Below are 18,630 nucleotides of genomic sequence, written 5' to 3' on the forward strand. Positions count from 1 at the left end.
TTTGACTCAGAGTCTGGTCTCCAGGACGAGAGGCAGACGGGCCTCCCCCCCACCCCTTAAACAGCGGGGGTCGGAATGTAAACAGCAGCTTTTCATAAAAGTATTTTCTCATGACATCCGTTCGCTGGGGAAACAATTTTCAAATCGGTTTGGATGGTACTGGAAACATATGTCATGGGGATGAAGTACAATAGTCGTCTCTGATCTTCAACTTTTATTGACTGCCCACGTCAACGGAGGAAATAATTGTTGGTACTGAGATCAACCAAGATTTGGAACTGTCGTCCTTATGCTAGTTTCTGGTTTGGAAGCTTTGTCCGTGGGGATCCTTAAGGGTTCTGCCTCTGTACCCTTGACACTCAACCCTTAGAACAGTGGTTCTTGACCTGGGTTCGATTGAACCCTAGGGGTTCGGTGAGTCGGCCTCAGGGGTTCGGTGGAGCCTCCGCCGTGGAGGTCAAGACACACCCGTCTCATCTTGTAAATAAAAACTTCTCCCTATCGGCGTACAAGGATACCACCCAAACAATGTTCCCTCTAATTTTCCATCTGATTTGCAGGTCAATCAATCAATCAATGTTTACTTATATAGCCATAAATCACTAGTGTCTCAAAGGGCTGCACAAACCACTACTACATCCTCGGTAGGCCCGTGGGACGTCGATGACCCAGTGGGACGTAAAAAAGCTAAAACCGTATTTGTGTATGATGTCACCTAGCGGCAGCATGTATATGCTGAAGAGTGCAGGGCCAAGGACCGAACCCTGGGGAACTCCACACGTTACCTTAACATAGTCCGAGGTCACATTGTTATGGGAGACGCACTGCATCCTATCAGTAAGATAAGAGTTAAACCAAGACAGGGCTAAGTCTGACATACCAATTCATGTTTTGATACACTCTAATAAAATATTATGAGCGACGGTATCGAAGGCAGCACTAAGATCAAGGAGCAGGAACATAGATGACGCATCAGAATCCATCGTTAGCAATAGATCATTAGTCATTTTTGCGAGGGCTGTCTCCGTGGAGTGATTTGCCCTGAAACCGGATAGAAAGGTTTCACATAGATTGTTAGACGCTAAGTGTTCATTTAGCTGCTCCGCAACAATTTTTCATGCACAGTTAATTTTGTGCACTAGTACAAAAACGTATAACTTTGTCTTGAATTAATAAAAAAAATCATTAAACATTTCACTAAAGAAGTGTGGGGTTCGGTACCTCCAACAAGGTTAAGAACCACTGCTTTAGAACCTTTTTGCCCACCCCCCATGATAGATATGAATCCTAAAGCCCAGCCGTGTCTTAGGCTCTGGTTTACACTAAGGTTATCCAGGGTAAATCCCACCTAACCTTATCCGTGTCCCCACACAACAATGCCACCGTTTAAGACCCCCTAGCCCTCCGTCCGCCGGCGCAATGTGACCTAGTACGCAGCCTAAGCAGAGAAGACCAGACTTCCCTCTCCCCAATTCCCCTCTCCCCAACCACTTCATCCAGCTCTTCCCAGGGGATCTCGAGGCGTTCCCAGGCCAGCCGGGAGACATAGTCTTCCCAATGTGTCCCGGGTCTTCCCTGTGCCCTAAACACCTCCCTAGGGAGGCTTTCGGGTGGCATCCTGACCAGATGCCCGAACCACCTCATCTGGCTTCTCTCGATGTGGAGGAGCAGCGGCTTTACTTTGAGCTCCTCCCGGATGGCAGAGCTTCTCACCCTACCTCTAAGGGAGAAGACCCCCGCAACCCGGCGGAGGAAACTCATCTCGGCCGTTTGAACCCTTGATCTTGTCCTTTCGGTCATAACCCAAAGCTCATGACCATAGGTGAGGATGGGAACGTAGATCGAATGGTAAATTCATGGAAAATGCTCACGTCACAGTCACCTCCAGTGTTGCTTTGTGTGCAAGTTCTTCAATTCAACTTATCTGAACAGAATCCAGTGTTATGGTATTTCAGTTAACTGGAATCCAGTGTGCTGTGGGGCCCTATTGTAGTGAATCACACCTGACAAAGGGGTGTACCTCGCCCCATCCTTTCTTGTGAAAGACCGAGCATTTATTGGGAAACTGTTTTTATACCCAATCATGGCACCCACCTGTTCCCAATTAGCCTACACACCTGTGGGATGTTCCAAATAAGTGTTTGATGAGCATTCCTCAACTATCAGTATTTATTGCCACCTTTCCCAACTTCTTTGTCACATGTTGCTGGCATCAAATTCTAAAGTTAATGATTATTTGCAACAAAAAAAAGATGGCGCTTAGATGGCAGCATATGTTGTTCCAAAACCTGTATGTAGCTTTCAACATTAATGGTGTCTTCACAGATGTGTAAGTTACCCATGCCTTGGGCACTAATGCACCCCCATACCATCACAGATGCTGGCTTTTCAACTTTGGGTCGATAACAGTCTGGATGGTGCGTTTCCCCTTTGGTCCGGATGACACTATGTTGAATATTTCCAAAAACATTTGAAATGTGGACTCGTCAGACCACAGAACACTTTTCCATTTTGCATCAGTCCATGTTAGATGATCTCGGGCCCAGAGAAGCCGGCGGAGTTTCTGGATGTTGTTGATAAATGGCTTTCGCTTTGCAAAGTAGAGCTTTAACTTGCACTTACAGATGTAGCGACCAACTGTATTTAGTGACAGTGGTTTTCTGAAGTGTTCCTGAGCCCGTGTGGTGATATCCTTTAGAGATTGATGTCGGTTTTTAATACAGTGCCGTCTGATGGATCGAAGGTCACGGTCATTCAATGTTGGTTTCCGGCCATGCCACTGACGTGGAGTGATTTCTCGAGATTCTCTGAACCTTTTGATGATATTATGGACCGTGGATGTTGAAATCCCTACATTTCTTGCAATTGCAGTTTGAGAAACATTGTCCCTAAACTGACTATTTTTGTGGACAAAGGGGTGTACCTCACCCCATCCTTTCTTGTGAAAGACTGAGCATTTTTTGGGTAGCTGTTTTTATACCCAATCATGGCACCCACCTGTTCCCAATTAGCCTGCACAGCTGTGGGATGTTCCAAATAAGTATTTGAAAAGCATTCCTCAACTTGTATCAGTATTTATTGCCACCTTTCCCAACTTCTTTGTCACGTGTTGCTGGCATCAAATTCTAAAGTTAATGATTATTTGCACAAAAAAACAATTTTATCAGTTTGAACATCAAATATGTTGTCTTTGTAGCATATTCAACTGAATATGGGTTGAAAATGATTTGCAAATCATTGTATTCCGTTTATATTTACATCTAACACAATTTCCCAACTCATATGGAAACGGGGTTTGTATTAAGGCCACTTGGCGTCACCACTGGATGTTTTGTGCTTGAGTCATGGCATTCAGCAAAGTGGGACAGAGCTGGGATGATTTTGCTCCTCCTCTCATTTACATGGGCCCGGAATGCCACCCCGCTTGGGAGGTGGTGTGTTGCCCCTAAAGTGTCGCTATCGGGGCAAGAAGGGGGCTGACACCTACACACACACACACACACATACACACACACACACCCTGGCTGGGTGGGCTCACTGTTGACTAAAACAACTGGAAACGTCAACATTTCAACATTGTTTCTTGAGTACCCTCGTTCCCATTTGCAGTTTTTTTCTGTCCCATTAAGGGAGAACTTCAACCTCTTGAGCTGCTTGACTTTACGAAATCATTCCCAGTCTTTCCGGCGACAGCGTTCCCATTACTTGGAGTGCGTCCATGACACTGTTGGCAGGCAGATGTTTTCCACCTCCATGCAGACGACTTCCTCTAGCTTTTTTTTTTTTACTCCTCACATGCGCTCTGTTTCAAAGAATCCCTTTGGAAGCATGGCTGGAATGTGATAGGATCCAGTGTTTACCGCCACAAGTATATTTTGCCGTCCTTGCGCCTACATAACTTGTAGTAAGAGCGCCGTACAGCAGGGAAAATTGTGCATGGAAACTCTGCAGGGCACTATGTCCAATTCGGAATAAAAAAAAAAAAATGTTTGTCCAAATGCGATCTTTTGAGTGCATTGTTCACAATACAAGAAAACGCAAAATCTAATGTGAACGCAGTCTGACCCGCACGCAGACGTCATGACAGTGTTTACCCGAAATAAACGCGGCTCCGATTCTACAAAACCCACAACCAGTGAAGTTGGCACGTTGTGTAAATGGTAAATAAAAACAGAATACAATGATTTGCAAAGACAAAATATTTAGTTTGCAAATAATCATTAACTTAATTTTTGGCAGCAACAGTGGTAAAAATGCCCCCAAGCCAACGTTTTTGCAATGTGATGCTGCCATTAAATTCTAAGTAAATGATTATTTGCAAAAAAAAATGAAGTTTCTCAGTTTAAACATTAAATATTTTGTCTTTGCAATTCATTGAAATGAATATAAGTTGAAAAGGATTTGCAAATCATCGGCTTCTGTTTTTGTTTAGGAATTACACAACATGCCAACTTCACAGTTTTTTTTTATTTTTTATGTAGAACTATTCCCATCATGACGTGATTACATGACAACAGCATAGTAATGTAAAGAAACCAGACTTTGTGCATTGTTTAGGTCTAAGGCAGGGGTCTAATGTGCCAAACGGGGCTCTTTTGAACTGCAGCTTGTTTTTTGTCCCTTAAGTATAGACCTAGACCAGGGGTCGGCAACCCAAAATGTTGAAAGAGCCATATTGGACCAAAAATACAAAAACAAATCCGTCTGGAGCCGCAAAAAAATAAAAGCCACATTACATACAGATAGTGTGTCATGAGATACAAATTGCATTATGAATACTTAAAGGAAACTACATGAGCTCATATATAGCTACAAATGAGGCATAATGATGCAATATGTACATACAGCTAGCCTAAATAGCATGTTAGCATCGATTAGCCAAATATGTCTGATTAGCACTCCACATAATTAAATAAAATCAACAAAACTTACCTTTGTGCATTCATGCACAACGTTAAAAGTTTGGTGGACAAAATGAGACAGAAAAAGAAGTGCCATAAAACACGTCTTACGAAGTCGGAGAAAGTTGTACATGTAAACAAACTAGTTCAAGGACCGCCAAAATTAGTAGGACAAAACGGCGCTCGCCAAATACTCGAATCAGTGAAGCATGTTTAATATAAACAGTGTGCTTTACAACGATTAAGGAGGTTTGTGTCATATTTGTCTTCCAGCAGAAAGCATATTAAAACAAAAAATGTATTTTTTTTTCCTCTCATTTTTTTCCCATTTTTCATATATTTTTGAAAAATCTCCAGGGAGCCACTAGGGTTGCCGACCTCCGACCTAGACAAAAATAATTATTAATTGCTTAGTCACTTATAACAAAAAGCTCAGATGTAGATGTCAAATAGACCTACATTGGTTTGGTGCGAGCATATTTAAAGGACAAAATGAAGAAATAAATCCTTCAATTTTTCTATTCGTGGGTACCAAATTTAAAGTTAAAGTACCAATGATCGTCACACACAACACTCGCTGTGGCGAAATTATTCTCTGCATTTGACTCATCACCCTTGATCACCCCCTGGGAGGTGAGGGGGGCAGTGAGCAGCAGCGGTGGCTGCGCCCGGGAATCATTTTTGGTGGATTTTAATACTTAAATAGGTACTGATCAAATGTCAGTATTTCCAAGTAGTAAACTGCGTTGTATCAAACAGTACCTTGTCCGGTTATAAACTTAGCACCGGTTCGAACACCTGGCGGGCAAACAGGCGTATTCGTGGTGTACGTCTTCGAGTTAATGTTACAATTTAAAATAAAAAAAATGGCATATTTTTAAACATTTTAAAATCCCAGCTCAATGCAATTTTCCTTGAATATGCTATATACATGCTACAGATTAGCATTAGTGATTTCACCCGGCGATTCCAGCACCTCATAATTCGGTAGTGCAAAACACAACTCTGGTTTGTAAACAGTTCAATATTTGAAGGATATAAAAATCTTTGTAGGACTCAACTTTTTCTGAGGGCTCCTGTGATAGTGTTTATTCACCTGGCTCCTCTCTGTGTGTGTGTGAGGAAATGAGGGACAATCAACAGTGGGCTGGAGATTGATCCCTGTGGGACACCAAAGGAGTCACTAGTGCTTTTTTTGTGGCGTGAAAAGAAAGCCTTCAAATTTGATTTCATTAGTCACAACTGGACGTTGCGTTTGATTGTAAGACATTTTGCCTTCGCTCCAGTATCTCCTCCAGGCACTGGTAGGCCACCGGGTCCACGGTGGGGTCAAACTTGTTGGCAAACCACTGGCCGCTGTCGAGCAACCAGTGCACCTCGGCCGCGCCGTAGATGCAAACGCCGCGAACGTGTTTCCCCGTGCAGGGCGGGTAATACAGCGCCTTCTCATGGAATTGCCACTTGACCGCACGGGTCTTGCTCATCAGGTCGGTGATGTCCGGCCGGCCCCTGGACACCTCGCCCGGTGCGCCTGGCAGTCTCACCACTGTGGCCCAGAAGTGTTCGTCGGGCGAGTACGTGTCCTTCGACCAGGCCAGAAAGTCTTTGACCACGACGGAGGAGTTGATGAAGACAACAAAGTCACGTGAGAGCACGAAGTAGGCGCTGCCGGTGAACATCTCGATGCCGTGAGGCGGGGCGCTCTTGGTCAGCCACGTTTTCTCTGGCGGATTCCAGTTCTTTTGCTTGTGGTGGTAGGTGAACCTCTGCTTCTTGTGCCTGCTGGGTCGGCACGTCTCCAGCATGTTGGCGCCTTTAAGGCCGGCCAGCTCTGACACCAGCTCCATGTTGGTCCTCAAGGGGAAGTCTTGCCCGCAGAGGTTGATGACGTACTTCCAGGGGGCGTCCACCTCCAGGAGGTCGGCGAGGCAGTTGAGGTCGGCTTGCAGCCGACTAACGCCGGCGTAGATGACGTACTCGCGCTTGGAGGCGATGAAGACGTTGGGCAAGCAGCGAGCTAAGCCTTCCATCGCCGACCCAAACGCTGCGGGGGACTTTCGGTCGTAGTGGATGCAGAAGACGTTACTCGGCGAGTACAGCGCCCTGATCAGCCGCTCCACCATCCAAGCAGACTTGTGCACCACTAGCGAGTACGCCACCTGGAAGTCTCTCTCCTGCTCGGTGGCGCAGACGTTGTCGTAGCCTCTGAGTCGAAGGAAGAGCGGGCAGTCGGCCATGAGCTCGAGCAGGGTCTCATCCTGGTCCTCCGCCACTTCCGTCCTCCTGATCACCTGCGACCTCTCCAACTCCACCGGGTCCAGGGCGTACACGGCCGAGCAGCTCACGTTGTATTTGCAGAAGGTTGGGGCGCGGCACGGCGGCGGGCGACGGAAATAGCGAGCCACGTAGTTGCAGCCGCACAGGACCCCCAGCAGCGACAGCCAGGGGAGGAACTTCTTTCTTCTCCACAGAGAACATCTCACCTTCATTCTGCGAGGAAGCAGAGTCAAGCGTGTGATTGAAAGAAAGCGGCAGTAAACTTGAACCATGTGAACTTGTACAGCAGGTTTGGGCAGAATGTGGCTAGCGTGACAACCTGGAAAACCTGAAAATATTGTCTCATTGTTGATTTGGATGATCATATCTGTTGTACAGATTTACTTTGGAAAAGGGAAGTGTTGGATGTTTCTCTTGTTGTATTTGACTTGATTAAATGTTTGGGGGTAATTTTATTTACCAAAACCAGCTTTCTTTTAAGGAATATAAAAGTTTATCAGAACTCTTTCTCCATTTTATGGCGGGATGTAGTTAATCAGAGAACTGGCACCCAAAGTTGTTAAAAAAAGAGTTGATTTTGAATTGAGAACCGGTTTAAAAAGACTGAAATGAATCGTTATCCCCAAGAATCAGATTGAATCTTGTGATACCCAAAGATTGCAAGCCCTAAGCCCTGTGTGTGTGTATATTTAGATGTATACGTATATGTATGTATATAGATATACATATAAGTGTGTGTGTGTATATATATATAGATATATATATCTATATATATATATATATATATATATATATATATATATATATATATATATATATATATATATATATATAGGTAGCCACCTGACATGGTGACTACCTATATAGGTCTAAATAGGAGTGGGCTGTTTGACCCCAGGTGTGGCCAGGTGCCAATCAGCCGCAGCTGAGGGGACACAGCCCTCAGGGAGAAAGACAGGAAACCAACAAAATAAGAGCGCTGACAGGAAACATTACACACACAGAGGAAACAAAGACAAATGCAGAGGAAAAAACTAAAACAGTCAAACTGTCAGGGACAAGCCTGAAAAAATGTGTGTGTGTGTGTGTGTGTGTGTGTGTGTGTGTGTGTGTGTGTGTGTGTGTGTGTGTGTGTGTGTGTGTGTGTGTGTGTGTGTGTGTGTGTGTGTGTGTGTGTGTGTGTGTGTGTATATGTTTATATATATATGTATGTATGTATATACATGTATATATATATATATATATATATATATATATATATATATATATATATATATATATATATATAAAATCAGGCCAAAAGTTTGGACACACCTTCTCATTTCAATGTGTTTTCGTTATTTCCTGGACCATCTACATTTTAGATTGTCACTGAAGGCATCAAAACTATAACTATGACACCTGTGAAGTGAAAACCATGGCAGGTGACTACCTCTTGAAGCCCATCGAGAGAATGCCGCGAGTGTGCACAGCAGTAATCAGAACAAAGGGTGGCTATTTTGAAGAAACTACAATATAAAACATGTTTTCAGTTATTTCACCTTTTTGCTGTATAATAGACTGTATGTTATTCACATGTGAATAATGCTGTATAATAGACTGTATTTATGTCATTCACATGTGAATAATGCTGTATAATAGACTGTATTTATGTTATTCACATGTGAATAATGCTGTATAATAGACTATGTTATTCACATGTGAATAATGCTGTATAATAGACTGTATTTATGTAATTCACATGTGAATAATGCTGTATAATAGACTGTATTTATGTCATTCACATGTGAATAATGCTGTATAATAGACTGTATTTATGTCATTCACATGCGGATAATGATATATAATAGAATGTAGTTTTGATGCATTCAGTGACATTCTACAATATATAGAAACACTATACATGCATCCATCCATGCCGGAGCCTATCCCAGTGTTGCCAATCAACCTATCCCCAGGTGCATGTCTTTGGATGTGGGAGGAAGCCGGAGTACCCGGAGTAAATCCACGCAGTCACGGGGAGAACATGCAAACTCCACACAGAAAGATCCGAAATGCACAAAGGAAAGTCTACCTTATGGAAACATCAGGTTCAAAGCCATGGAGAGTTTGTTCTCCCGACAAGAAAGGGCTTTTTTTCGCCGTGAGAAGAGGAGACATCCCCGCAGCAAACGCCTGCTCCGCGTGTCATTCAGAGGTGGGTGCTGCTTCACTTCCGTGTTCAGATTACGGTTAAGGTGCATTGATAACACAACATTTTAAATTGTGACTGTGAAGGATTTAGTAAGTAAGATGTCATAAAAGCTTAACGGAAATGAAAGACTGTTGGCAGGACTTTGAAATTAGACTTTTTTAATATTTTTATTGCAAACAGTCGATCCGACATCATAAGATGGTAAGACACTTTGTTTAAACCAATCACACACTTTTCCGGCTTCAAAATAAAAGCGCTACGTTACATCTGATTTAGTGTCTTACATCACGATGATCATACTTTGTTTCTAGGAGTGGGCACCAGATCCGGTACTTTTTTTGTCACCGACCAAAATCAGCCGGACCCACCGGGCACCGATAACATTTGATGACGATAACAGCGACATCATCATCGTCTGCGTCTGCTCCAGGTAAACAGCCTGTATAAGAAGACGTTAGTTTTGCATTTGAACTTGCAATAATCAGCTCGGTTGTTCGTACTGTACTTTGTAATGTTCATGTAAAGTTTTTGCTTCACTTTTATTTGAAGTTTAATTCAAATTGGTCTTTTATTATGACTCCATCCTCTTTTGCTCATTTGTTTTTAACTTAATTGCCTCATGCACCAGGTTTTCCAGATTGACTGTATTTATATTATTCACATGTGGATAATGCTGTATAATAGACTGTATTTATATTATTCACATGTGAATAATGCTGTCTAATAGACTGTATTTATATTATTCAGGTATGAATAATGCTGTATAATAGACTATATTATATTATTCACATGTCAATAATGATGTATAATAGACTGTATTTATGTTATTCACATGTGGATAATGCTGAATAATAAACTGTATTTATATTATTCACATGTGAATAATGCTGTTTAATAGAATGTATTTATATCATTCACATGTGAATAATGCTGTATAGTAGACTATATTTTTGTTATTCACATATGAATAATGCTGTATAATAGACTGTATTTGTTATTCACATGTGAATAATGCTGTATAATAGACTGTATATTTTTCACATGTGAATAATGCTGTATAATAGACTGTATTTATATTATTCACATATGAATAATGCTGTATAACAGACTGTATTTATATTATTCACATATGAATAATGCTGTATAACAGACTGTATTTATGTTATTCACATGTGAATAATGCTGAATAATAGACTGTATTTATATTATTCACATGTGAATAATGCTGTATAATAGACTGTATTTATATTATTCACATGTGAATAATGCTGTATAATAGACTGTATTTATGTTATTCACATGTGAATAATGCTGTAGAATAGACTGTATTTATATTATTCACATGTCAATAATGATGTATAATAGACTGTATTTATATTATTCACATGTGAATAATGCTGTATAATAGACTGTATTTATATTATTCACATGTGAATAATGCTGCATAATAAAATGTATTTATGTTATTCACATTTGAATAATGTATAATAGACTGAATTTATATTATTCTCATGTGAATAATGCTGTATAATAGACTGTATTTATATTATTCACATGTGAATAATGCTGTATAAAAGACTGTATTTATGTTATTCACATTTGAATAATGCTGAATAATAGACTGTATATATATTATTCACATGTGAATAATGCTGTATAATAAAATGTATTTATGTTATTCACATTTGAATAATGTATAATAGACTGAATTTATAGTATTCACATGTGAATAATGCTGTAGAATAGACTGTATTTGTGCTATTCTCATGTGAATAATGATGTATAATAGAATGTATTTATGTTATTGACATGTGAATAATGCTGTATAATAGATTGTATTTATATTATTTACACGTAGAACATATATATTTGAGGTTAAGATATATTTGAGGATCCATCGATAAAGAGAAATAATTGTTATATTTAAACCTTTTAGGATTTCATTATAACCCAAACATTTTTTAACACATGAACGCACATAAAAGTAAAATAAAAACAGAATACAATGATTTGAAAATAATTTTCGACTCAATTGAATAGACTGCAAAGACAAGATATTTCATGTTTGAACTGAGAAACTTCATTTTATTTTTTGCAAACAATCATTAACATAGAATTTAATGGCAGCAAACGTTTGGGAACTGAGGAGACCGAATTTTGAAGCTGTTCAGGTGGAATTCTTTCCCATTCTTGCTTGATACATATATGGTCTTTAAAATCATCAAAAGGGTCAGAGAATCTGGAGAAATCACTGCAAGGCCGAAAACCAACATTGAATGCCCGCGACCTTCGATCCCTCAGGTGGTACTGCATCAAAAAGTGACATCAGTGTGTAAAGCATATCACCACATGGGCTCAGGAACACTTCGGAAAACCACTGTCACTAACTACAGTTCGTCGTTACATCTGTAAGTGCAAGTTACGTATGCAAAGCCATTTATCAACAACACCCAGAAACCTCGCCGGATTTGTGGGCCCGAGCTCATTTAAGATGGACTTACGCAAAGTGGAAAAGTGTTCTGTGGTCTGACGAAGCCACATTTCGAATTCTTTTTGGAAATTATGGACTTTGTGTCCTCCGTACCAAAAAGGAAAAGAACCATCCAGACTGTTATAGGCGCAAAGTTGAAAAGCCAGCATCTGTCATGGTATGGGGGTGCATTAGTGTCCAAGGCATGGGTAACTTACACATCTGTGAAGGCACCATTAATGCTGAAAGGTACATACAGGTTTTGGAGCAGCATTATCATGGACGCCCCTGCTTATTTCAGCAAGACAATGCCAAGCCACGTGTTACAGCAGCGTAGCTTCATAGTAAAAGAGTGTGGGTACTAGACTGGCCTGCCTGTAGTCCAGACATGTCTCCCATTGAAAATGTGTGGCGTATCATGAAGCCTAAAATACTACAACGGAGACCCCGGACTGTTGAACAACTTAAGCTCTACATCAAGCAAGAATGGGAAAGAATTCCATCTGAAAAGCTTCCAAAGTGTTGTCTCCTCAGTTCCCAAACGTTTATTGAGTGTTGTTAAAAGGAAAGGCCATGTAACACAGTGGTAAAAAGTGCCTGTGTGTTGCCATTAAATTCTAAAAAAAAAAAAATTGGTTTCTCAGTTCGAACGTTAAGTATCTTATCTCTACAGTCTATTCAAGTTGTAAATAATCTTCAAATCATTGTATTCTGTTTTTATTTACCATTTACACAACCTGCCAACTTCACCGGTTTTGGGTTTGGGTTGTGTACTATGTTAGCTAAATAGAAATGTATTTATGATACATGTGTTATTTTAATACGCAAAACATTATACGTGATTCATTGCTACAACAGATGCAACAAATCAGTGCATCACACAATCCGTGGCTAAGATACAGCTGTTGGTAATTATACTTTGGGTCAGCGGGTGGTTTCTTGTGCCAAAGCATGCATTAAGCTTTGAAAAATGTTTCTCTAATCTCTACCTCAGGGTATTGTGGTGCTGGGATATCAACATCACTGCAGTTTGCATCATACCATTCAGCTATTCAACATATCTTTATACCATATAGCTGTTCAACCTGCCTGTCTACAAACCCCTTTTCCATATGAGTTGGGAAATTGTGTTAGATGTAAATATAAACGGAATACAATGATTTGCAAATCATTTTCAACCCATATTCAGTTGAATATGCTACAAAGACAACATATTTGATGTTCAAACTCATAAACTTTTTTTTTGTGCAAATAATCATTAACTTTAGAATTTGATGCCAGCAACACGTGACAAAGAAGTTGAGAAAGGTGGAAATAAATACCGATAAAGTTGAGGAATGCTCATCAAACGCTTATTTGGAACATCCCACAGGTGTGCAGGCTAATTGGGAACAGGTGGGTGCCATGATTGGGTATAAAAACTGCTTCACAAAAAATACTCAGTTTTTCACAAGAAAGGATGGGGCGAGGTAAACCCCTTTGTCCACAACTGCGTGAGCAAAAAGTCAAACAGTTTAAGAACAACGTTTCTCAAAGCGCAATTGCAAGAAATTTAGGGATTTCAACATCTACGGTCCATAATATCATCAAAAGGTTCAGAGAATCTGGAGAAATCACTCCACGTAAGCGGCATGGCCGAAAACCAACATTGAATGACCGTGACCTTCGATCCCTCAGACAGCACTGTATCAAAAACATCAATCTCTAAGGGATATCACCACATGGGCTCAGGAACACTTCAGAAAACCACTGTCACTAAATACAGTTTGTTGCTACATCTATAAGTGCAAGTTAAAGCTCTACTATGCAAAGTGAAAGCCATTTATCAACAACATCCAGAAATGCCACCGACTTCTGTGGGCCGGAGAACATCTAAGATGAACTGGTGCAAAGTGGAAAAGTGTTCTGTGGTCTGACAAGTCCACATTTAAAATGTTTTTGGAAATATTCGACATTGTGTCAAACGGACCAAAGGGGAAGCGAACCATCCAGATTGTTTTAGGCGCAAAGTTGAAAAGCCAGCATCTGTGATGGTATGGGGGTGCATTAGTGCACAAAGCATGTGTAACTTACACATCTGTGAAGGCACCATTAATGTTGAAAGGCACATACAGGTTTTGGAGCAACATATGTTGTCATCCAAGCAACGTTATCATGGACACCCCTGCTTATTTAATCAAGACAAGTGTTACAACAGCGTGGTTTCGTAAAAAAAGAGTGCGGATACTTTCCTGGCCCGCTTGCAGTCCAGACCTGTCTCCCATCGAAAATGTGTGGCGCATTATGAAGCGTAAAATACGACAGTGGAGACCCCGGACTGTTGAACGACTGAAGCTCTACATAAAACAAGAATGGGAAAGAATTCCACTTTCAAAGCTTCAACAATTAGTTTCCTCAGTTCCCAAACGTTTATTGAGTGTTGTTAAAAGAAAAGGTGATGTAACACAGAGGTGAACATGCCCTTTCCTAACTACTTTGGCACGTGTTGCAGCCATGAAATTCTAAGTTAATTATCCAACCATCCATCCATTTTCTACCGCTTATTCCCTTCCGGGGTCGCGGGGGGCGCTGGCGCCTATCTCAGCTACAATCGGGCGGAAGGCGGGGTACACCCTGGACAAGTCGCCATCTCATCGCAGGGCCAACACAGATAGACAGACAACATTCACACTCACATTCTCACATTATTTGCAAAAAAAATTAAAACATTATGAGTTTGAACATCAAAAAACTTTGTAGTGTATTCATTTGAATATGGGTTGAAAGGATTTGCAAACCCCGGGTTAAACGGTAACAAATTGTGCTTAAAGAGGAAGCATGCGTAAATCCCCGGAGAGGGGGGGTTGATCTAAGTTTATCTATAAACATCCATCCATTTTCTACCGCTTGTCCCTTTTGCGGGTCGCTGGTGCCAATCTGATCTTCATCTGGGCGGTAGGCCGGGTGCACCCTGGACAAGTCGCCACCTCATGGCAGAAGTCAATCTACATTTATTTTTCTTATTCGTTCATGTTGTTAAGGATACAATGTTATGCAGAGGTGTACTTATAACATTTTTTATTGCCAAAATGATACTATTTATAGTCGTGGCGGAGAGCGGGGTAAGGGGCGTGAAGTGATTTCTTCTTCCTCTGGGGGGGGGGGGGAATAATTAGGTAAGCGGGCTCCATCTTGTGGTACGGCCAAAGAATGACTTCATTAAAGTACAGTGTTTTATTTCCCACAGTTCAAAACACAGTGTGACTGTTCGAACCGTGTGTAAACATACTGTATTAAATATGCTCTGCCTTGTTTTTAATGAATAGTTACGCCTACTTCGCTATTAGTCATCATGCTGATACTTGGGGGGGCTATGTTTTAGAACCCCTGTTCCTTTTCAGTTGTTTATTGCTGAAATACACACATATATATATATATATATATATATATATATATATATATATATATATATATATATATATATATATATATATTTGAGACACTAGTGATTTAGGGCTATATAAGTAAACATTGATTGATGATGATATATATATATATATATATATCTATATATAAAAAATTTAAATATAATTATAATAATAATAAGTTAGTTTTATTTGAGTTTATCCCATCCTTGTCGAGCCTTGTCATGTTTTTCTTGCCATGATTGTTGAGGACACAAAGTTATGCAGAGTTGTACTTATAACAATTTTATTGCTAAAAAGATACTATTTATAGTCATGGCGGAGAGCGGCGTAAGGGGCTTGAAGTGATCTCTTTCTCCTCTGGGAAATAATTGGGAAGCGCTGCACTAGTGGTAAGCAGGGCCCCATCTTGTGATACGGACAAAGAATGACTTCATTAAAGTACAGTGTTTTATTTCCCTAAATTCAAAACACAGTGTTACTGTTCGAACCGCGTGTAATGTTACACAGGGCAAAAAATATTAAATATGTTCTCCCTTGTTTTTAATGAATACTTCGGCCTACTACGCTACTGCATTCCCATGTTGGTCATCATGCTGGTAATTGGGGGGGGGCTATGTTTTAGAACTACTGTTCCTTTTCAGTTGTTTATTGCTAAAAAATATATATATATGTATAAATATGATAATATTTAAAGCTGCAAGCAGCGATGGACGGGACCGACTTTTGCTGGTGTTTCCTACCTTTACCCATTCAACATATCTTTACCTGCACATTACCTACCTTCCCTGCATCCTGGGGTCACACTGGTGCTTCTTTCTATCACCCATACACGCTGGTGCTTCCTGCCATCACCCAGACAACATATCTTTACCTGCACATTACCTACCTTCTCTGTATCCTGGAGTCAAACTGGTGCCTGCTTCTTTCACCCAGTTAACTTATCTTTACCTGCACAGTACCTACCTTCTCTGCATTCTGTGGTCACGCTGGTGCTTCCTGCTTTTAAGCGGCCATCTTGAGACTGCAGCAGCATCAGAAGCGGTTCTCTGAAGGCTCGTAAAATCAAAACCGGAGCAGTTAGAAAAAATCTCTGCGCAACTTTTAATCAGAAGGGTTCAATCTCTTTCCTGTGCGAGTTTGAAGCCGACACAACAAACGCGCTCAGAGGAGATAATTTTTGAAAAAAGGTGACGGGTTTTTACAAAACTTTCGTAATGAAGGGGTGATTGCCAACTTCCTGTTTATTTTTGTTGAAGGATGTGAATTAATGAAATTTAGGTCTAAGTGAGACCTACATAGATGTTTTTGTTTCATGTCTCTACGACATTCCTACCGGAAGTTACAAGCAGTTTTGTGTGTGTTTTCTTCCTAGGAGCAGTTGCGCCTGTCAGAGTTATTTGTTGACGAACCCCAAGATGCAGAGATGGAGGCAGGCATGGAGTGAGCAAACATGATTTTAATATAAATACTAAGACAAAACCAAACAAAAGGTTCAAACCAAAAGCGGGCAAGTGGGCAGATAAAAAACAAAAGGCCTTTAGCATAGAAGCTAACAAGAAACAAAAAGGAACTTTAGCATAGAAGCTAGAGGATAACAAACAGAAAAACTGGAAATACCTATGGCTAACAAAAACAGCTTACCGCTACGACGACCAGGACAAGATGTAGCACGACAGGTAATAACTGAAATAATGCCAGACACGACAGGTAGCAAAGACACAAGAGTGACATGAGGCAACGACAATACAAATGACAATACAATGATCCAGCAACTGACACAACAGGTGTGGCCAGATGCCAATCGGCCGCAGCTGAAGGGGAACACAGCACTCAGGGAACAAGACAGGAAGCTGACAAAATAAGAGCACTAGACAGGAAATACTAAACACACTGAGGAGGAACACAGCACTCAGAGAACAAGACAGGAAGCTGACAAATTAAGAGCACTTCACAAGAACTAAAAGACAGGAAATACTAAACACAGGAAACAGACAAATGCAGAGGAAAAAACTAAAACAGACAAACTGTCAGGGGCAAGCCTGACAGTGTCTGTGTTTTATTCCTAGGGCGCGCTAGAGCGCAATTTACAGAGTTTTTTTTTTTTTTTTTTTTTTTTTTATTGGATCGCAATTTTCGCCAGTGCTGATGTGTGTGTCCAGTTTGGTGAGTTTTGAAGCATTTTAAGGGTGTCAAATTACAGCTCAAAGAGGCAAAAATGAAATTTTTTAGGAAATGTTTGTTTTGAAGGGGGTTTTGCCAACTTCCTGTTTATTTTTGCTAAAAGATGTCAATTTATGAAATGTAGGTCTAAGTCAGACGTACATAGAGGTTTTTGTTTCATGTCTCTACGACTTTCTTAACGGAAGTTACAAGCAGTTTTGTCTGTGTTTTTTCCTAGGGGGTGCTGGAGCGCAATTGGGGTTTGTTTGTTTTTTTATTAGATGCCAATTTTTGCCAGTCCTGATGTGTGTGTCCAGTTTGGTGAGTTTTGAAGCATTTTAAGGGGTCAAATTACAGCTCAAAGAGGCAAAAATGACATTTTTTAGGAAATGTTTGTTTTGAAGGGGCTTTTGACAACTTTCTGTTGATTTTTGCTGAAGAATGTCATTTTATGAAAACTAGGTCTAATTCAGACTTACATAGAGATTTTTGTTTCATGTCTCTACGACATCCTTCTTAACGGAGTTACAAGCAGTTTTGTCTGTGTTTTTTCCTAGGGGGCGCTAGAGCGCAATTTTGAGTGTTGGGGTTTGGTTTTTTATCAGATGGCAATTTTCGCCAGTCCTGATGTGTGTGTCCAGTTTGGTGAGTTTTGAAACATTTTAAGGGTTCAAATTACAGCTCAAAGAGGCAAAAAGGACATTTTTAGGAAATTTTTGTTTTGAAGGGGTTTTTTGCCAACTTTCTGTTGATTTTTGCTAAAAGATGTCAATTTATGAAATGAAGGTCTAAGTCAGACCTACATAGAGGTTTTTGGTTTATGTCTCTACAACATTCCTAACGGAAGTTACAAGCAGTTTTGTCTGTGTTTTTTCCTAGGGGGCGCTAGAGCGCAATTTTCAGTGTTGGGGTTTGGTTTTTTATTAGATGGTAATTTTTGCCAGTCCTGATGTGTGTGTCCAGTTTGGTGAGTTTGAAGCATTTTAAGTGGGTGAAATTACAGCTCAAAGAGGCAAAATTGAAATTTTTTAGGAAACGTTTGTTTTGAAGGGGTTTTTGCCAACTTTCTGTTGATTTTTGGTGAAGAATGTCATTTTATGAAAACTAGGTCTAATTCAGACCTACATAGAGATTTTTGTTTCATGTCTCTACGATATTCTTAACGGAAGTTACAAGCAGTTTTGTCTGTGTTTTTTCCTAGGGGGCGCTAGAGCGCAATTT

At 40.4% G+C, this 18,630-nt stretch overlaps 1 protein-coding gene across 1 annotated transcript; it reads right to left on the reverse strand.

Annotated features, from left to right (window-relative positions):
• Positions 1-4,115: 4,115 nt before the first annotated feature.
• On the reverse strand, positions 4,116-7,452 carry LOC133557520 (beta-1,3-galactosyl-O-glycosyl-glycoprotein beta-1,6-N-acetylglucosaminyltransferase 4-like). The gene has a single exon (XM_061908013.1). The coding sequence runs from the start codon at positions 7,448-7,450 to the stop codon at positions 6,134-6,136; it is 1,317 nt and encodes a 438-aa protein (XP_061763997.1). The 5' UTR covers positions 7,451-7,452; the 3' UTR covers positions 4,116-6,133.
• Between the last annotated feature and the right edge of the window lie 11,178 nt (positions 7,453-18,630).

Source organism: Nerophis ophidion, linkage group LG08 (assembly GCF_033978795.1).
Source record: "Nerophis ophidion isolate RoL-2023_Sa linkage group LG08, RoL_Noph_v1.0, whole genome shotgun sequence".
NCBI lineage: Eukaryota > Metazoa > Chordata > Actinopteri > Syngnathiformes > Syngnathidae > Nerophis > Nerophis ophidion.